At 53.6% G+C, this 26,100-nt stretch overlaps 1 protein-coding gene across 6 annotated transcripts in view; it reads right to left on the reverse strand.

Moving 5' to 3' along the window:
• Nucleotides 1-26,100, reverse strand: part of NFASC (neurofascin) — a 95,321-nt gene that overhangs the window by 41,675 nt on the left and 27,546 nt on the right. For 5 of the 6 annotated variants that reach the window (XM_040262996.1, XM_040262994.1, XM_040262998.1 and 2 more), the window contains exons 3-10: nt 21,511-21,616; nt 19,224-19,420; nt 18,657-18,779; nt 16,501-16,671; nt 6,105-6,216; nt 5,501-5,685; nt 3,863-3,994; nt 755-898 (exon numbers count right to left, since the gene is read on the reverse strand). In XM_040262996.1, coding sequence (XP_040118930.1) covers nt 755-898; nt 3,863-3,994; nt 5,501-5,685; nt 6,105-6,216; nt 16,501-16,671; nt 18,657-18,779; nt 19,224-19,420; nt 21,511-21,616 — 1,170 coding nt within the window. Of the gene's footprint in view, nt 1-754; nt 899-3,862; nt 3,995-5,500; nt 5,686-6,104; nt 6,217-16,500; nt 16,672-18,656; nt 18,780-19,223; nt 19,421-21,510; nt 21,617-22,270; nt 22,361-26,100 lie in introns of those variants that run through there. The other variant, XM_040262993.1, reaches the window with a different exon arrangement.

The following is a 26,100-nucleotide window of genomic DNA, read 5'->3' on the forward strand; positions in this document are numbered from 1 at the left end:
CAACCCTGACCTTGGGCGGGGGTCTGCCTTCCTCTGCGACCCCAGAGCCCTAACCCTGACCTTGGGCGGGGGTCTGCCTTCCTCTGCGACCCCAGAGACCTAACCCTGACCTTGGGCGGGGGTCTGCCTTCCTCCTCCTCCTTGGGGACCAGTCTTATCTCTGTGTGCCTTCTCCTTGGGGCAGCTTTCTAAATATCAGTGTGACCTCCCCCATCAACCTCCCTCCCGGATTAGGTGAGGAAGGAGGAAGCTTACCCATCTGCACCTAGTCTACATCCAGTCCCACTTTTGCAGAGGACACCCCCAGCCTTCCAGCAGCTTCTGTATCCGCCCTTCCACAGCCCCAAGGCTTCTCCTAGTGGCACCTGCCCACTGCCCTCTGCCTGCTCCAGGAGGGCCACAAACACACTCAGTGTAGTTCCTACCCTGAGGCCACGGAGAACCCAGGGGAGACTCAACATGGACACACCAAGAAGGTGAGATGGTCCCTTCTCTTGTCAGGGGAGGAAGGGGACTGAGACTGGCGTCTCAGCTCTCCGTTCATCCTCTGAGTGGAATGAACCACCTGCACACCCAGCTCTGCAGATTTTAAGTCTTCCATCACCCCTCCTCATTTCATCCTGGGTCTCCACACTTCCCCACTCTGCTGCCCTTCTCCCCACAGCCTGACTGGTCTCTCAAGCAGAGAGGGAGCCCATGCTCCGAGCAGGGCCCAGGAGGCCCCCAGCAGGTGAGCGGAGAGGGGCGCACTCACCCAGCACGCTGACGAAGGCGTTGGCCAGCAGGTAGCCGTGCTCGTTGGAGCTGTTGCACTGATACACGGCCCGGCTGCTGATCTGCGTGTCACGGAAGATGATGGTGTCCCCGGCCACCTCACGGTTGGGGTTGGGCGGCGCCGCTACAGACAGGAAGGTGCTCCTCGTAAGATGGGGAGGGCGGGCAGAGGGCGTGTGGGACTCCGGTAGGACTGAGCCTACCGGAGTTTATTTCTCAATCCATCCACTGGGAACAGGAATCCCAGTCAAAGCTACATGGCAGCTGGGCAGCTGTGGTTTGAATTCTAACCACATTACGCACCAGCCCTGTTGGCTCTAAACGCTTCGGTCTCCTTGTCTGGGGATAACACCACCCTGTGGCATTTCTATGAAGATGACTGAAGAGTCTATGCATGTCCTTAGAAGAGGGCTGAGCACATGTGGTTGGAGGGCTGGCTGGTTGCTGTTATCATCTTAACCCAATGTGCATATACTCAAAAGTGTTTTGAAAAGCAATACACAACTAGGTGGGACCTACCCGCTTCCCATCCTCTGAGCAGAGCACTCTGCAGACATCCACAAAGTTAGACCTGGAGGCGCACGCCTGCTGAAAGTTGATGTGTCTCTGCATCTGCCAAAGGGACCTAACCTTCCCAAGACACGTGCGCACTGAGAGGACACCCCTGCCACAGTTCTCCTGGTCCCACTGGCCGCGGCTGCAGAGCGGAGGCTGGGGAATCGCTTCAGGCACATCCGACTCTTTGCAACCCTATGGACCATTGCCTACCAGGCTCCTCTGTCCACGGGATTCTCCAGGCAAGAATACTGGAGTGGGTGCCACGCCCTCCGCCAGGGGATCTTCCCGACCCAGGGATCGAACCCGCATCTCTTATGTCTCCTGAACTGGCAGGGGGGTTCTTTACCACCAGCTCCCAGGGAAGCCCAAATCACTCTAAGAGTTGGGGCAAATCAGTAGCTCCTCCGGGCCTCACTTCCTTCACTTGTCAAGTAGGGAAGCATTTCTTCCATCTTCCCCTCCTCTGAGGAAGGGTAGGGTAAGAGAGCAAGAATGAGATAACAAGCGATACAAATAAAAGTTTTCCAGAAATGTAAAGAATCCACCCTTTTCTCATCTTTCACACCACGAGGTGCCTTTCCTCTCTAAGGTTTTGGGCCTGGGCCAGATGACTTGGCTTGTGTGATCTATGACCTCACCCAGGATCACTCAGACCTTCCCCAGGAGTTGGCAGAGGGGGACCCAGGGCCCAGCCCAACGGGCGCCACCCCACAGACAGCAGGTCTGAGCCTGGAGATGCGGAATCAGCCGGTGAACAAAGCCAAGGTCAGCATTCTTACCCTTCTTCCGGCATCTCAGCAAGAAGGCACAAAGGAAGCAACGCCAGCAACTTTACGTCTCCTCGCCTGGCGAGGCGACCGGCGTTCCTCCCAGTCACTCCTTTGAATGGTGGGGGACCTCGCCAGGGCCAGGGCTCAGCTGCAAATCCTGGGCTCTGTGTTTCTTTAATGGTGCTGTGGAGTTTAGAGCCTTTGTCTGCCTTATCCCCAAAGTGCCATCAGCACAGGGAGAAGGGCAGGGGGCAGGCCAAGTCAGCAAGTGGCCTGCATGCAGGAGGAGGCTATCTCCCAGGATAAGCAGAGGCTCAGTGCCAAACAGGGCAGGTTGGGCGTTGTCACAGCAGCCCCCAGCTCCCTCAGTCCCGGGTCGTGTGACCTCGGGCAGTCGGTGCAAAGGCAGCACTTCCTTTCCTCATCTTCAGCGTCTGAGGTTAATGAGGTAAGAGGGATGCTCGGCGCCCGGCACACAGTAAATGTCGAGAAAGGTGCACTCACGCCTTCTCCTCTGCCTGTCTCCCTACCTCTCCACCTGCTTTTATCAGCTGTTGCTCATGAGTTAGGCTCTGAGTTCTTGCCATCTAGTTTCTGTCCCATCTGGTTGATGATACAGTTTGTATTTGCTCTGACCCTTCAGAGAAAGTAAAGACAGGACATTTAAAATGTAAAGCAGGGCTTCCCTGGTAGTTGAGAGTGGTAAAGAATCCACCTGCCAATGCAGAAGACACAGGTTTGCTCCCTGGCCCCGGAAGATCCCATATGCCATGGAGCAACTAAGCCCAAGCAGCAAACTACTGTGCTCTGGAGCCTGGGGGCTGCAGCCACTGGGCCCGCGCCCTGGAGCCTGAGGGCTGCAGCCACTGGGCCCGCGCCCTGGAGCCTGGGGGCTGCAGCTACTGGGCCCGCGCCCTGGAGCCTGGGGGCTGCAGCTACTGGGCCCGCGCCCAGAGCCCGAGCTCCACGAGGAGAGAGGCCACTGCAGTGAGAAGCCCGCATACTGCAACCGGAGATGAGCCCCTGCTCCCCACAGCCAGGGAGGGTCCCCCACTCAAGACAGCCAGGGAGGGGCCCCTGCTCCCCACAGTTAGAGAAAAGCCTGCATGGCAATGAAGGCGCAGTGCAGCCAAAAACAAATGAAGTTATTTGTTTAAAGAGTAAATGCAACTAGGGTGAATTCAGATGTGAAACTTCGACTGAGACCTCTGGCTGGAAGGAGCCTGGAGCCATGCACCCCTGCATCTGGAGGGGACTAAATCTTCCTGGACGCCAGTGTGCATTCAATAACTGCTCTGGGCAGCTCTGCTCTCAGAGGGGCTTCCCCTCATTTCCAACCGTATTGTCCATGTTGTCGCACAACGCTGCCTCTTATTATACCCTCAGCAGAGGGAGGGGTTTGGTGGGGGGCAATGAAGATGAGCTACCAAGGTCTCCTCTACCTCCTGAGGCCCGTGACCCAGAGCCCGTAGTCTCAGGGACACAGCTGAGGTCCCCAGCTCTTGAACTGGGTTTGCAGTTATTAGCGGCAGAAAGCAGATATTTTTGAAAAAACCCTAGGGAGCAGAAATCCCCTAAACACGGGCATGGGTCTCCTGTTCTCTCTCGCACAAAGGAGGCAGGTTTCCTCCCTCTTGAAGGGTCCAAAGGGATGGGCCGCTCCCTCACTTCTGATGGCACAGAGCTGGTCCACAGGGGTGGGGAGCTGGATGCTCCCAGGAGGGAGAGCAGAGACAGGCAGGGCAGCAGCGGTTACTCACATTGCAAAGGTTCCCCGTTCACCATCCACTGGACCGTGGGCTTGGGGTTTCCATTGGCTCGACACACCAGTCTCCCGTCCTCGCCAGGAGCCAGGATGAGGTTCTTGGGTTCATCCAGCCAGTATGGAGCAGCTGGAAGACAAGGACAGGCACAGGCAGGGGTGTCAAATGACACAAGCAGGCAGAAGAAACCAAGTGGGCTCCCTCTCGGAAGGCAGGAGCCCCCGAGTGCCAGCGTCCCCCCCCCCGCCCCCACCTGCCCAGGGCTCGTCTTGATGGGATGACGGTCCAGACCTTTGGTCGACTCGGCACTACAGGTGCGGACTGGTTTACTTCAAGTTCACAGAACAAGAGTTCTAAACTGGGGCCTCCTGAAGAGCTTTTAAGAAACACAAATGCCAGCGCCCATCTTCAACCTAGTAAGTCAGAATCCCCGGGGGAAGCCCAGGCAGCCAATGATTTGAGAGCTACTCAGAAAAGGCAATGGCACCCCACTCCAGTGCTCTTGCCTGGAAAATCCCATGGACGGAGGAGCCTGGTGGGCTGCAGTCCCTGGGGTCGCTGAGTTGGACACGACTAAGCGACTTCACTTTCACTTTTCACTTTCATGCATTGGAGAAGGAAATGGCACCCCACTTCAGTGTTCTTGCCTGGAGAATCCCAGGGACGGCGGAGCCTGGTGGGCTGCCGTCTCTGGGGTCGCACAGAGTCGGACACGACTTAAGCGACTTAGCAGCAGCAGCAGCAACAGGTCCTCCTGATGTGCACCCAAGGGTTCAAGCCGGGGAGGGCAGTAAAGTAGCAGGGGCTGGCCCTGCTGGATTTCCACACTATTGCTGCAAGATCAGACCACTTAGGAAAGGCATGCTGCTCATTCTTTTACTGTTGACCTTTGGTCAGCAGAAGCTCTTAGCTGGCCACTCCTTCCAACTGTTTGAAAATTTTGTGAATATGTGGATTTCTCTGAGAAGAGGGTCCTTCAGATCAGAGTTTAAAGATCTTGAAACCCCAATAAATGTTAAGCACCCCTATTCTGAGTGTGGTGCTGAAACCAAGGTCACAGGTCAACGAGCATGTGCTAAGAAAGTTCTTGTTCTGTCATATTTAACCTCATCACCCTGATCATCCATTCAGCCCCGCCATTCAGCCTGAGAAGTGATTGGTGGACCTCCCAGCCCCATGGCTGGGACCCACAAAGACACGTGCTCCATTGCTGACAACAGCTCAGGTGTTTTTAGGGGAGGGAAGTGATTTCCTAAAAAAATAATTCAGGCCATGATCCCGCCCTGTTTTTAAAAAGAACCACGTTCAAGTACACAGACAGCACAGGGCTAAGACAACACACCATGAACAGGAATGAGAAACGAAAGGCAGGTTCCGGGTCATCCAAACGGGCCCCAGAAGAGAGTGCGCCTGCTGAGAGAGCCCCAGGCGCTCAGGGGAGGAGGGCAATGGTGGGGGAATCTCCGCCCGTGACACCACCCTTCCTCCCTGCCCTTACACACTCCTGCAGGTGGCTACTGCCACTCATCAGTGTGCCGGTGTTTTCCCCACTCACGCAACCACCCCGAGAGGGAGGGATGGCCGTGGAGCTGAGGGCTGGCGAGACTGTCGTAATGAGAAGTGCGCACAACGTACCCTTCACTCTCACCGAGATCGTGTGCCGGATACTGCCCATCTTGTTGGAGGCCAGGCAGAAATACTCCCCGGAGTCTTCCTCGGACACGTTGGTGATGCGCAGGGCTTTGTTGAAGTTCTCAAACTTGGCCTTGTCGGATGGCAGGTCCCCGCCTTTCTTGTACCATGCAATGTCTGGTGTGGGGCTAAGAGAGACCAAGCGAGAAAGAGGGACTTACCACCAAATGTGGTCTGCCACGCCTGTGTGGAGCCCAGGACACCACGGTGTGCTTATGGTGTCCTCGGGCTCAGGAGGACGCGTGTCCTTCGAGGGCTGATCCCTCCTGTGCAAAGGGGATGCTCAGCCACAGGGCACACAAAGGACTCAGCTAAGATCACAAGGGGGTCTAACACATACAGGAAGCCTAGCTACCTCCTCTCCAAATTATCTGAGAAAGAAAGGCGGCCGGAATGGGATGACGAGGATTGGCAGCGTCCTCATTCGGAGTTGTCTACTTCTCTCTCCCACCCCACCCCCGGAAAAACGCTGCAACAAGGGCAAGCACAATCCCCCAACCCATCCTCCTCCAAGGCGGGCAGAAGTCGGGGTGCAAACCGCACATACACCCCGGAGGCGATGCACTCCAGCAGGAGGTCCGTGCCACGCAGCACCATCTGACTGCTCGCGGTGCCCTGGGGGTACATGAAGCTGGGTGTTCTCTCTGCAACTCCTCGGGCTGAAACAGGAAGCAACAAGCTCTGTGAGTGCACTGCCCAGAGGGCTGTCCCAGCTGGGCCGAGCTGTTGGACTGGAGAGAAAGGTCGTCATGCCCTCCTGATGACGCCCTTAGCCGCAGAGGCACCAGCCCCAGACCCCCACCCCCTGCCGCGCTGCTGAAACCACCCCAGGGGCCGGGGCATTATTAAGAGAGGTGTGTTAGGAAGCGTGGGGCTCCTCAGCCCCACCGGCACAGGTGTGTGAGCAGCTCTAAGTTCTGAAAGGCTCTGCCAAGAGGAGCCCAGCGTCCTCCCCAGTTCAGTAAGCCTCTCTGGCCCTGGAAGGGGCAAGGGTTGCCTGAGCAGGGACGGTCCACTCCCTGCGCATCCCGTGCTGGGATCCAGAGGCCAGCATGGTGGCCCCAGGGAGGCCCTCTCAGCTTGGGGCCCCAGGACAGACCACCTGCTCTTTGGGAGCCCAGAGACAAGGAGCTGGGATGAAGCCACAAAGACTCAGATGAACGGTCAGAGATGCAAGGAGTATTATTAACGGCTTAGCAAGGACAGGGGGAGAATTAATGAACAGGGATGACAGGAAATCACTGCGGGGCTAGAAACCAATCTGCTGCTTCACTAATGACTTTGGCATGGCAGGGAGGAGGGTGTTAATTGGATGTGAGAGACTGAGGGCGGGGTGAGAAGCAAGTGCAGCCAAGATAGAGGAGCCGCTCCACCACTCAACCAGGCTGGAGCAGCCCTGGGGCCTGCAATCAGTGGCGCACACACAGCTTTCCAAGGACAGCTCACAGAGGCGACACGCTCAGGGTGGCTCTTTCCCTGTGGAGGGGGTCATGCAAGTCTGGGGACACCCCAGCGCACTGGACCCCACCTTACCTGAGCCTCACCTCTCCCTTAGAGTTCTCTGCACAGTTCTACGGAAATGAATGAGATGGGATGAGGAAGAACAAGGATTCTGTAACCAGGAACCCCAAAGCAAGGGCAAACCGGAGGGGTCACCTTTGCTCAAAAGGTGTATGACTGTCAACAAGAAGAGTTAAAAATATAAATACAAGCTGGGCCTACCCACAGGTTTAATGGGTCTCTGACTCAGTTGGAGGGGAGGCGGGGCTGCCAGGGGCTGGGAGCCCTCAGACGTGCCTGGAGTGAGAACGGGTATGCTTCCAGGCGGGGCAGGTACTGTTACTGGGTGCCTGGAGTGAGAGCGGGCATGCTTCCAGGCGGGGCAGGTACTGTTACTGAGTGCCTGGAGTGAGAGCGAGCATGCTTCCAGGCGGGGCAGGTACTGTTACTGGGTGCCTGGAGTGAGAGCGAGCATGCTTCCAGGCGGGGCAGGTACTGTTACTGGGTGCTGGCGGAATGAGGACAGAGTGGCGGGGGCCCTGTCTCAGTGCCCCTGCTGGGCTCAGGGGCTAGCTGGGGTCTGGCTGGCGCAGCGGGGCTCCTGTCCTACAGCTACCCAGCTTCTCTCTATCATCCATCAGAGGAGGGTGTATCATAGAACTGGCATGTATTTTATCCTTTCATCAAGGGGAAGGAATGATGAAACATAGGTGGAGGTTATTAGTCTGCTGGCACGATACGTGCAATGTAGCAAGTGTTCAGAAAATGTTTGTGGAATGAATAAATTCAAGAGGAGGAAAGAAGAAAAAAGAAGGCAATGGTTTACCCCGTGTCATCTCTCTCTGCAGATGTCCTCATGTGTCCCACCAGCATACACACATACAACACGGGCTACTGAAGGGGTTAATCCATTATGTGGTTAATTCGTTACCATCTGTAACTCTAAGTGCATCCAGCTCTCAGTACCAAAGAAGCCTGATGCCAAGGCAGCAGCTTCCTCCCCCCCATCAGCCTGGAGTCACCCAAATGGTCAGACAACACAAGGTCAGGGGCACCGGGAGGAGAAGGAGATCTGAAGGCAGGAGGCTCTGGTGCCAGTTTGGTGAATCTGTTGAGAGCTGGGAACTGGGGGGTTACATGGAAGTTCAGTCAGCATTTTCCTCCCACGTGGGACCCAAACCTGCGGCAACCAGTGTGTGTCCCTGTGGACATTTAATTCACACCTTAGCATGCAGCCCTGTAAGCACACGTGACCAGCACATCGAGTATGGGAGAGGGGGAAGGGAGCACAGCGGCCCCCTGTGGCTGCCTGGACACACTGCAGCTGGGTGTGTCAGCATCCCTCGTTTACAGGATGCAGGCCGGCAACCAGAGTCGTCCCAAAGGGGAGAAGCCACCGCAACCAGGCAAAGTTCAGAAATACAGGGAAGAATGTTTTAAAGGCAGAGGTCATAGTCAGGGCTGCCACTTGGCCGCTCACTGCGGGCCAAGCACCGGGCTCGGCTCTGTCTCTACCACCACCGTCACGTTCGGAAATCACAGCAAACCTGGGGTATGCCTCTCATTTTCCAGAGAGGACACAGAGGCTCAGCAGAGTCAACAGACTTGGCAAAGTCACGAGCCAGTTATGTTTGGATTCTGGACCATTGGTGCCAAAGTTTCAGTTGCAGCATCTATTCTATACTGCCCCTCTCTTTAAAGATCAATACCCTATTTGTTCCTACGACTGACAGTTTTGGGAAGATCTTTTTTAACTCAAACCAAAGAATACCAAAATTCAACGGCAAAAGAGATAAAGGAGAAAGATATTTTTGTTTTAATGGGCTTCTCTGGTGAAACTATTCCACGGTTTCCCTCAAATATTGTTCTTGCCATCTCAGCTGAGAGTCCTTCTCTCCTCGATGTCTATTCAATAAACTTGGGGAGATCCTTCTCTCCCCAACTGGAAAAACAGAAGCTGGGCTGGAAATTAAGAGGCTCCAAAGACATCTCAACTGGATTGTTAAGGCCATGGAAAGCTTAAAGAGGAGTCAGGGTGACACATGGGATCGTTAGGGGATGAAAAGGCTGGACTCAAAGGGGAGGCTATGAAGAAGTGTCCTCTTACAGGAAAGTTTACGAAGGATAAACCAGCTGGTACCTTTGGGAGCCACTGCTCCCAAGGGAGGGTAGCTCATTTCTTTCCTGGGAGACACAGACCCAGGAAGAGTGCTAGAGACAAAGGTGATTGCTCCATGAGCTGCGTGTGCTGGAAGATGACAGAGTGTTTCACAGGATCTGTCTCAGAGGTGGGGCTCCAGTCTCTCCAGCGTGATGATCCTTCTCTTATTCTCATAAATCATCAAGGCTGGAATCAGACCTGATATCTGAACAAACTCAGAATCCAGCCGCTAACGCTCACATCTCTGAAGACTCACAGCTTCCCACATGGGTTCATCTGACCTCGAGGTCATGGGCAGTCCATCCTCTGCTGCTCTTGCTGTGGTGCAAGAGTGGGCTCATGGGTTTCCAGGGAATCGGGTCAGCAGGGGCTCATCAGGAGACGCCTCTGCCTCAACCACCTTGGCTTTACAGAGACAATGAAAACTGCCTCAGCACAAACTCACCTCCTGCAAGAGGACACGGCAAGACTAAGGGAAATCCGAATTGCTTGCCTCTGTCGAGTGCTGCGTGTTAGCAGAAGAGAGTTCACTGAATCAGACGTGTCTGAAAACCTCTGCCACACACAGCTTTTAGAGGTGGCTGGATCCTACCTTTGCTGCTTCCGGTTCTCGGAACTGAGAACTCACAGGGCTGGATTCCTGGCATCTCACCACCTCTCTGGCTCTAGAAATGGCTGACCAAGCAACCCCAGAAGGTGAGCAAAACTCTTTGCTAGTAACATTTAATATCTTCTACTGCCAAGAAATCTCTTCCATAAATCTACCGCCAGCCCCTCATGCAGTAGCTGGAGCTTTGTTCTTACTGTGCTCTCAGCATAGCTGAGAATCGGAAAAGCTTTCGTTTTTCTAGTTTCCTCTACAATTTCTTCCTCCATAGTACTTTCTTCCTGTGATTGTGCCTGTCTTTCTCCCCTAAGCTTCTCTTCAATTCCTCCACATCCCTCAGTTTCAGAAGCAAAGAACAACCGTGCTTGATCCAGTCAACACTAAGCCATCCTCTTTAACACCAACAATGGTAACATTTATTAATCATGAATGTGTTTCACATCTCACTAGGGACATACGCACATTATGCTGTTTAATCTTCACAGCAATCTTTTGGAGCAGGTAATATACCCATTCTGCAGATAAGGAGAGTAAAGTCTCAACAGACTGAATTACTTGCCCAAGGTCACTTGATGGGATGTCTTGGAGCCTGAGTTTAATTCCAGGCAGACTGCCTCAGAGGGCATGCTCTGCCCATCTCCTTGCCAGGATGAATTCTACGTGGCAAGTTACCATCTCAGACCGGCTTCCCCCTGCTACTTGGCATGTCAGGGGACACCTGGCATACATTCACAGGCTACCAAACCACTCTAGGAAAAGGGTGATTATGGGCTGCCCTGCTGTTCCAAAAGGGGCATATTTCAAAGCTGAGCCCAGAGGGGTACTAGGCGTTATTTGTCAGACTATGCCTCTCTGTCCAGGTACTCGGGGAAGGACTGTATCTTCTCTCCTTCCTTTTCACCTTCTGTTTTCTTCTAGAAGCATCTGAGTTAGTTGTCCTTGGTTCAGCACGTGCCTCACTTTGACTTTGTACCCTTTCTAGCCCGGGTCATACTTGGTCAGCCCCATGTACCTTGGATTGAGGAGATGAGGCTAATCTTCCTGTGAGCTCCCGTGAGCTTTGTTTAGTCTCCCAGCCTTGGATGATTCTTCTAACTCCTGCTTACTCATAATACTATCCACCACCAGTCACACACTAGTTTATTAAATGGCTAGAATCACTCAAACTTATCACCGATAGAATAACTCTACACATCTGTCTCGATGGTTTATCTTATATAAAGCAAGGAGCCTGAACCAGATGGCCTCTATGAGACTTACTGGCTTCTATAGACTCCAACCTAAAGACTACTTCCATGACAGATTACCCAGAATCTAATTTAGAAGAAGGCACATTTCACTCTGAGGCTCTTGACACAATGGTGGTTGGCCCCATTATTTTGAAAGCAATGCCCAGAATCCAACAGAGGTCCCCTGCATTCTTGGGCAGTAAATCTCTTTGGCAGGATCTCAGCGCAGCTCTGGCTGCTTGATGCCAAGTTAAAGCCTTTGCCTGTCTCCCTGGCTCTTACTCCCCCTTCCCTTCCTCCACTCCAGACATCGATCAGTTTATATTAGCACATCACCATACAGACACTTCCTATCTTTCTGAGCCCACAGTGACCCCCCTGGGGACCTGCAGCCTTAGCTCTGAGTCATAACGGATGCTGGGAGCAGCTGCGTCTCCAGAGCCAGCAAATGATGATTCCTTTGGCTGCTCAAGGAAAACGAGACATCCTTGAGCCATGCTTGGGGGGTAGCTCAGGTGTGGAAACAGCCAATTACTCTACTAATCAGCTTGAGCAACCAGTTGTGTGATGAGTTAGAAATATGCCTCATGGAAATTATTCCATGACTTGCAAATGTGTGGTAGAGGGGGTGGGATTGGATCTGAGTGCACTTCCAGAAGAGGAAGAGAATCAGGTGATAGACCGCAATGGATGGTCCAACTTCATTTATACTTACCTTGAAAGAAAACTCAGAGCAAGACTCTTCTTCCTATTTCCCAGGTGAATTTTAAAGAGATATGGGACCTGTGAAATGTATCCCCAGTGACTAAGGCTAGAGCACCATGCAGGCAATTCACATCCAGACACTTAAACCTGGCTAAACAAACGCTACAAAGTTTTCTGTGCTCTTTAAGCCACTGAGGAAACGAGACTTCCTGTTTCCTCCTGACTGTGGGAAGACCCTTATTTTCAGATATTCTCTGTCCACTCACCACTGATTCCTAAGTTTCTACTGAACCTCTGAGAAGCTGTTTTGAAGTCCTACCCTGGTTTGACCAGGTAGGTCAACTTGTCCAGAATTCATAGCTGGAGGCTGGCATCTCTGAGGAGACCACACCATCACATAAGCACCTCCGCCCTCCACACTGGCCACCTTCCTCCCAGTTCTTCAGGAGTCACCTTGGTACCCTGACCTGGCCAACTGTAAGACTTGGCAGCCGGCACGAGTTAATGACATGGTGTCAGTCGAGTTAGGCCAACTGGGGTTAGGACAGGCAAGGTTACTCCCAAGGTTACCACGGCGACTCACCACTGTACATGTCAGGGTGGTTTCTTAAGGACGAGTCATTATAGGGGTGGTCTGCAATAAACAAAAGAGGGTGAGCAAACAGGGACCACGGAGAGGTCAAGGAGGCATAAACGGGAGAGAACAACAGAAATGCGAAGCCACAAAACAGCCAGGGAGCACCAGTGGTCTTTTGCAAAGGAAACACACAGCATATTTGGAAAGGAAATACGCTTGGTGAAGAACAAGCAACACAAAACAGCTCCCAAAAGGGAAGAAAAGGTTAAATCCTGCAAAAGAAGGCAATAATAAGTTTCTTTTTTAATAAAGAAATTAGGCATGACCTTTAATTGCTTGGTCATACTATAATTTCAAACAAATGAAATATGAATTAGTGGTATCCTGTAGCAATCTGAACAACTCTTTTCCACCAAAATCCTGTGTTCCCAGGACTCTGGGTCAGGCCAGCTTCTGGGATCGCTAAAGAGAAAGGAGTGTTAGTGAGCCCTGGGGCAAGAGCAAAGCCCCACCCGAGCAGAAGCCAACTCGCAAGGGGTGGGAGGTAAATCAGGGGAGAAGATAGAGACAGATCATCAACAGAATGGGACAGGAGGAGCGTTGGGAGGGCCCAGCAATCATGTGCTGACCAGCAACAGGAACTCCCCAGCCTGCCCAGATGGGCACTATCCTGGTCTCCAAATTGAGTCTGTTGGCAGAAACGCCTCCTTCTGCGGAGGCGAGGAGTGATTCAAGGAGAAGGGGACAGCTAGGCTGAGCTTTGGAGTTTAGGCTCAGAAAGGGAGCCTGGGACAGGAGAGAGTGCGTGAGCTATGAGTTCTACACTTAGAACAGGGGAAGGCCTGCTAACAAGACAGAGGTTCAAAGCTCTCTAGACTAGCTTAGGATGAAGCCATCCCTTATAGAACAAGACTAGCAGGCTCTGATGTTGGGTAATGAACACCTTTGGGCATTTAATCCTCAGTGAGAAAGACATTTTGGAATGAGGGCATATGATCATGCCAACATCCTTAAGGAACTTTTCATTCTCCTACCAACATCCCCATCCGGCTACTGGTTCAAGTTTTGACAGCACCAACAGAGGGTAGGGATGGGAGAGCCGACTGGAAGCCAAGCAGACGCCCCGAGAAGCCTGGACCCAGCCCAGCAGCCTGAGGGAGGAGTGGCTGCCAGAGCATTTGCATCTTGGAAGGCGGATCAAATCCTGTTATAACTCATGGCGGGGAGGCAACAGGAGCACCGGCATTGCTCTGCGTCCCAGAGTTGCTTAACGTCCACTAGAAGGAGTTTTGTTATTTAGAACCATCCTTTAAACGGGGGTGTGTTGATTGTAAAAGACCTTGCCTGTGTGTGGGAAGGCGGCTTGGGTTTATCTGGAGGTAAAGGTGGAGCTCGATCCTCACTGGCATGAAAAGGCAGGGCAGTGTGGGGCGGGAGGGGCGGTGGCTGGGCCTCGGAGGACGGGGGGGGCCCCACGCTCCTGTGCCACCAGCTGCGACAGAAGGGCCCACGCTCAGAACTGACCTCACGCTTTGTGGACTCGGAAGCACATCTGAGAAACTCAGGGAGACTTCCTGACACCTCTAAGAAGGTCACTTAGACAACAGATGTCAGAGGAAGGAGGGTTAGTTTTCCAGCCTGACTCAAGGACAGCCCTGCTCCTTCCCCACGGCTGCCTCCTGTCCCCGGGAGGCACCCGGGACCAAAGTGGGACAGGCATCTCTTTGTTATTCTCACTTCACTGTCTTTGACTACCTCCCAAGGCAAGATTTTAAAATAATTTTATATTGCCCAGTGTTCTGTATCAGATCCTTTCTCTCCTTCCTTTAATGCAGGTAATAAAAAATTGGCTGTGATGAGATTTATTTCTTCCTCAGTGGGCAGACTGTGAAAGAAACCCCTAGTGAGAACAGTCTTTGAAGCTGTCCCAACTTGTCTGATTTGTCTCCCACTCCCAGACCTGGTTCTGAAGGTACAAGAAAACGCTTGTGTCCTTTCCAGGCAGGAAAGCAGAGAAAGCACAGCTGAGTTATTTTAAGCAACTGAGCCCAGTTCTGAGCTGGCACAGATGCCCAGAACTTGCTCCCAGCCAAAGCTGCCCCTGGGAGAACTCCAGGAAGCCGACAGGGTTCTGTCCCCAACGCCCAGCACATTTCTCAGCAACTGGAGGCGAGAGTTTCGGTGGAGAAGGGGACCCAGAAATGCAGCAGAAACAAATATGCCTTACCTAACTCTGGTAGAGAAAAGGATGTTTCTGGAAAGTCCAACTTCTAAAGGTTGTTGAAATCTTCAACTGCTTAATTCTACAAAGGAAGGCTCTTCACCACCTCTGTCTCCCTGCCTCTACCCCAAGTACCAGTGAGAGCTTCTGCCCAGGACTGCAGTGGCCACCTGACTCTGTAGTCCCCGCCCGGCAGGCAGACTCCAAGCCTGGGTCGGGAGAGAGGGACCCCGGTGAGGCAAGGAAGGCGGTCCGGGGAGGTGCTGCTTTGACATCCTGCCCCTCCACTGCTGCCCGAGGCTGCCTGCCCTGTCCTGGCTCCAGAGGCCCCTGGGCAGACCAGACTGTCCTCCTCAGCTCAGCCAGCTGGCAGGCAGTCCCTTCTGCACTGAGGCGACACCTCAGACAACCCAACTTTCTTCTCAGGGGTCCTCTCTGGGCCTGGATCCAGAATAAAAAACACCAGGGAAGAGGCAGCAAGTGGACTGAAGCTGGGCAACCCTGCTAGGAACAAGCGAGGCTTGTCCCTGGTTGCTGGCCATCCTGTTGGCTATCAGAGTACGGGCAGCTCTGAGCAGGGTGTGGGGAGACGCAGAGGTCGGAGGGGCAGATTAAGGGAGGAGGAAATGGGGTTCAGAGAGAGACAAACTGGGAAAAGAGGAAAGGGGAGGCGAAACAGAGAAGAAGGGAAAAAAAGGGAAGAATGTGAAGAGAAAGGAAAAGAGAAAAAACTCACAACAGAAGGCGCACAGGAGGGAGGCTGCTTCGGGGGCCCATCTCCACCCGTGGGACGGCTGGAGGGTGGGGCCGGGCTGCCCCACAGCACCTCGGTTCCCATCACGCAGGGGCCCGTGAGGCGAGAAGGGCCCACGTGTCCTGAGAGAGGGGCGAACTCACTGCTGCCTTCCTCTGCCTCCCGTGCCCACCCAGGAGGCAGCACCAATCACCTATGGGTCCGCTCTGGGAAGCCGGGGCTCAGCCCCTTTCCTTTAACCTGTGGAAACGGCCAGCCCCACAGGGGGCCCTCTGCCCAACCGCCTCCACTACTGCCTCTGTCCACGGTACTGAAAGCAACATTCACAACTGCCTGAGACAGATGAACATCTTTGGGGGGCTTTTATACCGAAGGTTGGTGACAAAACCACAGTATAAACCAATACAGCCACTTCCAGTGTCCTGAGCAGGCTGAGGACTTTGTAGACAAAGCTCCAGGTCTCTGGCAAAAAGTGACTCTCTAGACTGAGAGCGGCTCTCTTTCCTGGTGAAGGGTCATCAATGCTAAAATGGGCCAGGAAATGCTGATTCATTCTGGTACCAGCCAAACAATCAGGGAACAAAAATGAAAACAGATAAAACTAGAAGATAAAACCTGCAACTTGCAGATACAGCGATTCCATATGGTCCAGCATATACTTATTGACATTACAGAATCAAACACAGTTTATTTTGCTGTATCACTAATTTCGATATTCCATGCGATTGCTTTATTTTAGAAATAAAGATAACCAAACGATGACGAAAAATAATCAAGCTGACTGCAGGAGAGAGGTGCTGAATGACCACTGACAGCAGTGCTTCTCAAATTCTGGTGTGTCCCCAGGACACCTGGAGAACTAATGCAGACCAGAGAGGCCCAGGACTCTCGGGCAGGCGAGGGACTGGGTGTAAGTGAGGGTGCCAAGCTTGCCAGGTGATTCTGACTCCACCAGAGTTTGAGAAGCACTGATTTGGAGCAGGACCGAATTTAACTCAAGGCTCCGGAATCAAGAGATATTGCTAAAGAGCAGCTAGAGTCACTCAGGCACAGTGAGCTGGGAGAATTTCCAGGTCAGCCGTGGGGACAAGGCACTTCCCAGATCCAGGTGCCCAGGGCTGTTTGGGCTCAGTGGGCTGCTGTTCCCAGCCCCAGGCCCCCAGCCCCGGGCAGGGGCCCGCACACTTACTGGTCAGGACTTTGAGGGTGAATGGGTTCTTCTGCTGGATGGTGTGGGTGAAATGAAAGCGGGCATTGCAGCTGTAGTCTGTCTGCATGTCCTGTAGCATCACATTAGAGAAATACAGGTCTCCATTATGGCCCTGGGAGACACGTTTGTCTTGGGTGATGGGCTCCATGGCTATAAGGAAGCAGGGGTACAGAGGGAGGTTAGCAGTAATGAGAACAGTAATAAAAATCATCATAGTTCTGGCGATTGAACACCTACCGAGGGCCAGGAGCTCCACAGTATTTGATTGAATACTGTCAACTCTGAGGCAGGGGTTATTCCCATTTTAGAGATAAGAAAGCAGAGGATTTAACAAGATCTGGGTTGCAAAAGCAGTGAAGGGGAGTGGGATTTCCACTCAGACCTGTCTGCCCACCATGTTCCTGCTCTGTGATCACACCTTTCTATTTCCCATTCATGCCACAAAAGATCTGACTGGCTCCGAGGCCAGAGGGAGGAAACACAGTCCTTCAGATGTTCCCCAAACCAGGGGACATGTTCACTTGTCTTATTTTTTAAACCTCCACTCATCCCTAAGAAAGAAAAAAGCACCACCAACTGTAAGATATACACCAATCAGTGACACCTATCATCAACTTTAGGACACTTTCCAATTTTAGAGATGTTAAGATATGCAAATGTGTGCTTTTTTTAAGATTAATAACATCATAGGAGGGGCTGAGAATGCTGACCACATTGTCTTCATTTTTTCTCAAGCACTGTACCTGTAAACACAAATGACCAGGTTTCTAGGCTGTTAGGTTTGTAAAAACATAAGGCTGACAACTTCCTCACAGGTATCTCCTTCTTATCCCTGACAACTGCTTCTCAAGTCACCATTTCTGTTTCTTTCTCTTGAAAAGTAGTTCTATTTAATTAATTAATTTTACCATGCTGTGACAAGGGGATAAGCTGAGAGAAGGAGTACCCAGTCCATCCTGGGATTTGAGCTGAGGCTTGAAGGTCCTGTGACATTTGCCAGGCAGAAGAGGAAGGAGCTAAGGGGTTTCTGAGCAGCAGGAACAGTGTGTGCTAAAGGTAAGAACCAACAGCCTGAACCGGGGAGTGGGGGTGGGGAGAGCATATGAATGAAAGGATCATTTTTAGAAAGACCAGGGAGGCCAGGTGTGGATGATGATGGTAACCCAAGGAAAAGCTGATGGTGGCTCACGCTAGGGAGGTGGCGGAGAGAACGGAAGAGCAGGGTCACGGGATATGCTCAGGAGGCAGCGTGAACACCACCTGGCACGGTGTGGGGCTGAGAGGGGCTCACAGACCAACCCTCCGGCCTGTGGCCAGCTGCCTTCCCCACACATCCGCACTGTGATGAGGCAAGGCGGGGGCAACAACTGAGCACAAAGCCATCCATTCAGGACGAGAGGGAGGCAGGAAGCCAGGGAGATGCTCAGAGAGATGGCAGCCTTCTATCCATCTTCATGATGCCCCCTCCCTTTATTATGACTGAAAACACAGGAAGAAACAGCGGACAGTTCAGAGAGCCTCTGTCCAAAACTGACTCAGGACCAGCTCTGAATGAGGTACTCTGTCCTCCCTGCTCCAAACACCCTGTCTCCCCATCAGTCCTTTATCTAAAGTTTCATTCCCAAATCCCTCTTCTGTCCTACGAGAAGACTGAACCAGAGCAGATCCAGATGAACCAAAGTTTGCAAGAGGCTTGGTTTCAACCTGCCTTCAACCGGCCGATTGACAGTTTGTCCTCTGACCCATTTCTTTTTCTCTTGCTCTTATCCACCATCACAAGTATTACTGAACACTTACTGTATGTCTGGCCCTGTTATAAGCACTTTGGATATACTGTCATTTGAATCCTCACAATAATTCTATTAGATAAATACATTTATCAGCCCTAGTTTTTTAAAAGAGGAAACTGCGGCCCAGAGACGTTAAACAAGTTGCTTGAGATCACACAGCTAATAGCAGGCAGGCTCAACAGTGAGCCCCAGCAACCTCTCTCTGCAAAGCCCGTGTTCTCAGTCACATGGCCACCTTATATCTGTTCTCACGAGTCAAGGTCGTCTAGCCTTGGGAAGACCCCTTCCCATTTAACACTCCCTAAGATTAAAACAGAAATAAAACACCAGGCCCTCGAGACTTACAGCTGCTCATCCAGAAGATGACCGGGGACGGGAGCCCAGGTGGGGGGTTGCACTGGAGCGTCAAGGGGGCACCTTCTTGAACCACGACAGGGTCTAGGTTTTCCTTGGGCCACAGGGGGGATTCTGGGGAGAAACAAAGGAGGAATCGATGAGGGTGATGGCTGGGCTGGGCAAGGAGCTGGGTTAGAAGGTGGCGGCGAGGAGGGCAAAGAGAAGAGGAGACGGGAGAACAAAGAAGGGCTGCGAGAGGGACAGGGTCGGTGTGTCTGAGCCAGGGGTGGCCTGGAGAGGCAGAGGAGACCTTTCATCAGACTGAACGAACACGCATCTCCCAAGGCTCTTCTCCTTCCCTGCCCTGTGCCCCGGACGGGTCAGTGAGGTTGTTCCACAGCAGTTTGGAAACTTCCTTTCCAAGGAACCTTTTTGAGTTGGGGGAGGCGCACCCCTGCTCAGAGGCCAGGCACACAGATGCCCCAGGCAGCTGCAGGCCAAGGGCGGGCGGCCCTTCTGGAATGACCCTCCACCGACCCAGCAGCGGGGCATCCTGGGCCTGGCCCGAGCACTCACTGGACACCTGCAGGCGAATCCGATTGGACAGGGCAGTGCCAAATTTGTTGCGGGCAAAGCACTGGTACTCCCCCTCGTACTCCTCTGGCCGCCCGCCACTGCGGAAGTCGATCACCAGCGTCCCGGACCGCCGCCTCATCGACACCCGGGGGTCCTTGGCGATGTTAAAGAACTTGCTGTTGCGCGTCCAGTGGAAGCTGTGGACGATGTGGGCTGGGGGTTAGGGTCAGGGACAACCAAGGGTAGAGGGCAGGCTCCGGGCTCCCGGCTCCAGGCCAGAACCTCAGGGCCCTTGAGTGGGACTCGGGCCGTAACCATTCCTCCAGACTGGTGGGTCCCAGCCCTGGCTGAGCAGCAGGACCTGCTCGGACACCTGATAAAGTGCTGGGTCCTGGGTCCCACCCAGGGGAGTCTCTGAGGAGGCCCCGGACAGAAGTGGTGCCACCCAACAGAGGCTGGGAGTCATGACTGCAGTCAGAGATACCAAGCGGCCATGGGGGACTGTCTCTTTGAAAGTGAAGTGAAGTTGCTCAGTCGTGTCCGACTCTTTGCAACCCCATGGACTGTAGCCTATTAGGTTCCTCCGTCCACGGGATTTTCCAGGCAAGAGTGCTGGAGTCGACTGCCATTTCCTTCTCCAGGGGATCTTCCTGACCCGGGAATGGAACCCGGGTCTCCCACGTTGCAGGCAGATGCTTTACCGTCTGAACCACCAGGGAAACTCTTTGAAAGAGTAGGTAGCAATTCTGGTTTTTTAAAATCCAGAGTGAGCAGCTACTCCCACCCCTAAGCATTCTCAACCCAAATCCAAATTCCTATTCCACGGGTCCCAATACATCAGGGAATGGGCCCTTCTCCACCTGTGTCATTATTTGATAACTGACTCTAAGGTCAAAGTGAAATGGCCCCAGGTTATCTGTGCGCTGCTCAGAGGATGTAGATTATAAAATGGCAGCTATACATTACAACCCCGGAGGAGCAGTTTTAAAATACAAAGTAGCCTTAATAAAACTGGGCCCTAGCATGAAGAGACTAGAACAGCCTGTTTCTCTGGGGGCGGACGTGTGTCTGCCCAGGACAAAGCCTAAAAGAAGCAGGGATGACAGCAGCTTCTCGGAATCTCAGGCACTGCCTGGCAGAGGACTGTGGGAGAAAGACCAACCCTGAGAAGCGAGGTCAAGGTGCCCTGCTGGAGACTCCTGCTTCTTCAGGGGCAAGCGAGGCCCTGCTTGCTTCTGGGCTCGCTGCTCTGGGCCAGCCGCCTCGGGCACACCCGTGGAGGGAGGCAGAAGCAGGGTGCCCACCCCGAGGCCCTGCCCACCTCACGACTCCTGTGACAGACACACACTACCCGAGGGCCTGTCACGTCTGGGTGCAAGTCCGCCATGAGGCTGCCGGAGCTCCAGCCTGTGGCTGCTGCTTCGAAGAGTGGGCATTCCCATCCCCACTGCTTATCACTGGGTAGAAGTTATCCCTGGTCTGGGGTGTCAGAGGCCTGGGGTTAGGTACCTGACATCTCTGTGCCTCCATTTCACTTCCTCTCCACAAGGACACAGGTCCTTCCCTGAAGGGCGGCGAGGTGGGCGAACAGACGGTGTGAGGAACATTTACACAGAGCCTGCCACAGCAGGCCTGCGATTCGTGTCTGCTGATATCTCATATGATCTTGTGTGTGTGTGTGTGTGTTAGTCGTGACGACTCTTTGCGACCCCATGGACAGTAGCTCACCAGGCTCCTCTGTCCATGAAATTCCCCAGGCAAGAATACTGGAGTGGGTCGCCATTTCCTTCTCCGGGGGAATCTTCCTGACCCAGGGATCGAACCCGGGTCTCCTGCATGGCAGGCAGATGCTTTACCATCTGAGCTACTAGGGAAGCCCACCGTATGATCTTGATATGCACATAAATAAGCGGATATGAACTCAGAATGGAAGACTAAAGTTAGCGTGAAGAGGGACTTCCTGTAAGCTAAGCATTGGGTGGATGCTGGAAACATAAGCAGTGGGAAGAATGTTATATTCAAAGTCAGAAAACTTCATATCTAGTCCTGGCTTTTTGGTGTGAACTGAAGCCAGTTAAGTTTTCTGGCACCCAGATTTCTCATCAACTGCATTTACTAGTTATCCACACTGTACCTTCTACCTAGTAGGTGCCTAGTGGACATTTTCTGAATGGATTTCTCAGCTGCTTCGACTGTCATCAGGCTCAGGGGGAAGGGGCGGCTTCGATGCCCTTTTTGCAGGTGCTGTCCCCTCCACCCAGCTTGGATTTACCTGCTGTGCACTCACCTGGGGGCAGGGTTCCCCTTGGCTTCACACTCAATCAGGATGTTGTCACGGGGGTCCACGATGTGGTCCTTCACTGACTGCTTGGTGATGGTCGGGGGCTGGGACACTGCAAGAGCACACACAGTGAGCAGTCAGGGGACCTGCCCTTGGGGAACGGCTGAAATGAAGAGCTTCAGGAGCCACCTAGACAAGCAGGCCAGCAGCGGTGAGCAGTGCCCCATTCCAGAGACCCAACTGCTTAAACAGGGTTGCAAGAAAGGGCGTGGTGTGTCAAGGACTAAACATAAGAAGAACCCCTGTACGTTCTCATCTTTATGAGAAACTGAAGGCCAGGCTTTTGGTGTACTTGTTCATATATTCTAATGCTTAGTACAATGTCTAGCGTACAACAGTTCTTGATAAATGTTCATTGAATGAATAAAGGAACCAAAAGCAGCTCGATTTCCAGAACCTAGTGGCCATGATGGTTCCGAGCCCTGTAGGATCAATAGTTGGCAAACTGCGGTGAGGCTAGGGCTGAAAGCCGCTTTAGTCTCCAGAGGCCTTCCCAGGGGCTTGTCTGCAGCCAAAGAGCCATCTCCAGCTCCCAGCCCCAAGATCCGAAGCCCTCACTGCACTGCCATGCCAGCCACTGGAGGACGGGGGGCAGCGGTCCTTCCAGAAGCCGCGAGCACCCCAGCGTCCTCCACCTTCTCCCGCCCCTTCTTACTGCCCGCCACCTCCCAGAGGCACACTGCAGACAGGCACCAAGGGGACTTACGCTCATTCTGAATGCTTGCTGTTAGTTCCCGAGGGTTAGCATTGTGAGGGGAGAAAAGAAGACAACGGTTATCAGTTATCAGCATCACTGTCACCCAGGCGGCCTCAGGCCCCGGCCTGCAGGGGGAGGGGAAGCCAGTGTGGCTCTCTCCTCCCACCCTCCGAGCTCTGTGGGATAGCCACGCAGGGGTGGGGACAGACCCAGCGACGCTTCATGGAGAAGGCGACGCCTCCCCCAGGGAACCAGACCGCACAGCTGAGCAAATGACCAGCTTCTGACCGAGTGATTTCCAGGGAAATCTGCAAGTCAGAACTGGCAATGCTGCTCAAAAGAGGCTGAGGTCTGAGGATGTCATCTCCAGATGCCCCCGAGGAAGGCAGGCTCCTTAGCCAAGGGTGTGAGGGTGAGGCTGGAGGGCCGTGGGAGGGGTGGAGCTGAACCACAGCTGCAGGGCGAAGCCCAGGGGCCAGTCAGGTCCACAGCCTCTTTGCTCCGCACCTTCTCCTTCACACCTGAAAGCATCTTCCCACCGTCTCCTCCTCTGCCATCCTTTGGAAAACTTGAGGGAGGGATGAATTATTGTCATCTGTTCATGGCACAGGTGCACTGTTCTATGGAAACCCTGCTTCTGAACAACTCTGGAGATGAAGCAGAACCCACCACTGCTTTCTGTGCTTTTTACAAGCACAGCAAAGGGGCAGAGGGCACGGATTTCCCCCGGCCTCACCTGAGACGTGCGTGTGCTCACGCACAGGGGTGTTCGGGGTGTGGGCCTTTCACATCTTAATCAGCGTGAGAATCACCTGGGGGGAGGTTGTCTGGTAAACATGCAGGCTCTGACTGAGTAGGTCTGGGGGGGTCTGAGCGCCTGCATTTCTGACAAGCAGCCAGGTGACGCTGGTGCCTGCGGTTTGCGGGCCACACAGTGAACAGCAAGGTTTTAGAGGGTTTATTCTTCGTGGGGAGAAGGGTTTGGTGAAGATTTCTCTGCAGAGAAGAGAACACATGTCGCTATAACTTTTTAAGATGTCTTTTCCTCACAGTTACATCACTATATATATCACACGATTCCATGACTGTAGACCACTCTTATTTCAGGCCAGTGGAGAGGTCAGACACTGCTGGTGTGGTGAGCTGACCTTTTCCAAGTGAGCACTCCCTGGGGGAAGGCTGTGTACCACGATGACCTCAAAACTTTCTGACTTGATCAGTGAGATGTGCAAGAGGAGATTAGAGGCTCTGAGGGGGCAGCCTGGAGAAAGCAGAGTTAAGACAGGACCAAGCGACACAGAGGAGCCATGGGACAGGGAAGATCGAGAGGGGAGGTGGGGGGCAGCAGGGACGGGGGCCCTGCTACACACAGTCAGGAAGTGAAAGTCTTGACAATAAGGCTCATGAAAACGTTCAAAGGGATTCTTTCAGTGGGCTGGGGGGGGTGTGGCCTGTTTACGGATTAAAGAGAAACTTTATTTGCTTTACCATGTGCCTGGGGTGACCTTGGCAAGAAATAAAAAAGGAAAGAAAGGCGAGGGGAACAGCAGAAATCTTGGTTTCTGAACACAGGCTCTGGAAAGCTCCCCAGCGCAGCATCTTCAACCATCTATGATTCTCCTGCCAGGACCCAAGAAAGGTGACTCTGGAAAGCCAGGGGCATTGGGCAGGGAGGGGGAAGAAGGAGGAGGGGCCCACGGTTAGGAGCAGCAGGGCTGACCCCTGACCCACTCCCCTGACTACCAGCCTGGGCCCCTGGTTACTTCATCTCAGGATACAGCTGACAGTCCTCATATCCAGTTGAGGGCTCTGGCCTCACCCCGGATGGGAAGCCTAACACAGAGTCTGCTTTGCCCACATGGGTTTCAAGTCTCTTTTACACATAGGCCAGTTCAATGGAGGCCGCCTGAGACATGGCCCAGGGAGTGTCCAGTTCTTGAAAGGGAAGTTGACTCACTTAAGGTCCCAGAGGAAGTTTGGGGCAATGTATTATTGCAAGGAAAATCAGCTCTCCCACTGTTGGTCGAGAGCTCCTTTCACATATCCATTCTCGGCTGGACAGGTGAGCGAGCCAGCCAGCGGGGGGCCTGGCATCCGCTCTCCCGGACACTCTGGACAGAGCTTGGGAGAGCGCAGGTTCTCTGGATTCTGCCCCCAGCCCCAGGCTGACATCTGGCCGGGGGCCTCTTGAGAAACTCCTTGCCTAAAGAGGTGATGACACCTGCAGCCACCACTGTGCGGCCAAGGCATTTATCACAGGGACACGGTCAGCCCAGCGGACACGCCGCCACAGCGGGAAGACAGCGAGGACAGCCTGCCCGGGGACAGAGTGCCCGTCTCTACCTAGTCCTGTGCACACCCGGCCCTCCTCTCCCACGGAACCTGTTGAGTGAGAATGGATTTGCTCTGTTACTTCCAAGCGGGAGGAAAAGTCTTCTCGTGGGCTCTGCAGGGAGGGAGACAGACGCCCGCTCAGTCTGCAGGCTTGCTGCACTCATGAGCCCCTTTCCGTTCCCCGGCTCTGACAGCCCCTGGCACCTCTGCCCCATGGAGGACGGAGTGACTGTGTGTGCGCACTGTCAGGCCACCCCAGCCTCATGCCCTGGCCCGACAGTGAGGAGGGAGCGCTGCTCCTACCCCACTGCCCTCCTCTGTGGGTCCCTAGAGGGGAAAATGCCAAGTTCCTTAATGCGGGGAGGGAGATGGAGGGGCAAGCTGCCAGCAGACTCACTTTTTTGGCAAAATCACTCTGATGGATGGGGCAAAAGCAACCCTTTGGTTTTTCCAAAGGTCAGGCTGTTCTGCTTGGGGGCGGGGTGGGGTGCATGTGACTGCTGGCGGAGCAGCCTCAGCGGGAGGCCACATGTTCAGTGAGGGATTGGGCTGTGGCCTGGGCTCTGTTCTAGGACACCTGCTGCGTCCAAGCCCCCCGAGGCCCAGATGATGCCCCCAAAGGGGAAGTGAGCAGCGGACAGGGCGGGCAGCTCGTGGCCTGAGCCCCTCTGTCCCCCCGCCAGCCGGCACACGGAGAAAGCTGAGGGCGTTCCCACCAGCTACTGTGAGCAAGGCTGTGTGAACACAGGAGTGCAGGCATCTTTCCTGCCTTTTGCACCAACACGGATGGACCCTGAGGTCAATGCTAAGCGAAATAAGTCAGATGCAGAAGGACAAACACTGTGTGTTACCACTTACACGTAGAATCGAAAAGTTAAAGAAACAGAGTAGGATGGCAGCTGGCTGGGGGTGGGGGAAGCAAGGAGACGCTGGTCAAGGGGTACAACTTTCAACTACAAGATGGGTGAATTCTGGGGATCTTGTGTGCAGCATGGCGAATACTATTCACTGTGCTGTATTATATTCTTACAAGTCAGCACAGGAGATCTTAGAAGGTACCCCCACACACCCACAAAGGTAACTTCTTTTCTGAGTTCTACACCGTAAGTAAACATATTTTTATGTCAGTAATATCTCAATAAAGCTGGGGCTGGAGGGGAGAAAGCCTGACCTTTCCCCAGCCCGTTCCACTGGGTGAGATGGAAGGACCGGCTCAGATCGTCTGGGAGGCGTCCACCCCGCTGGGCCCAGGGGCAGGGAAACCCTGACTGATGAGTGCCTCTTCCCAGGGCACCTGGGTGCCCTCTGAAGAGCCTGCCTCACTCTCGTCTTGCACTCATCTTTCGCAGACTCAGGCTGGAGACGTGCCCACGGCCACTGTGCCTGCAGCAACCAGGGAGGCATAGTACATATGTGACAGGCACAGGAGGCAGTGGGAGCTTCTTGACATGGCCAGGGGCACTGGGAGTGGCTCTGCAGAAGGACTTCTTGTTAAGACAGAAGCC

This window comes from Oryx dammah, unplaced genomic scaffold (genome assembly GCF_014754425.2).
Source record: "Oryx dammah isolate SB20612 unplaced genomic scaffold, SCBI_Odam_1.1 HiC_scaffold_21, whole genome shotgun sequence".
Lineage (NCBI taxonomy): Eukaryota > Metazoa > Chordata > Mammalia > Artiodactyla > Bovidae > Oryx > Oryx dammah.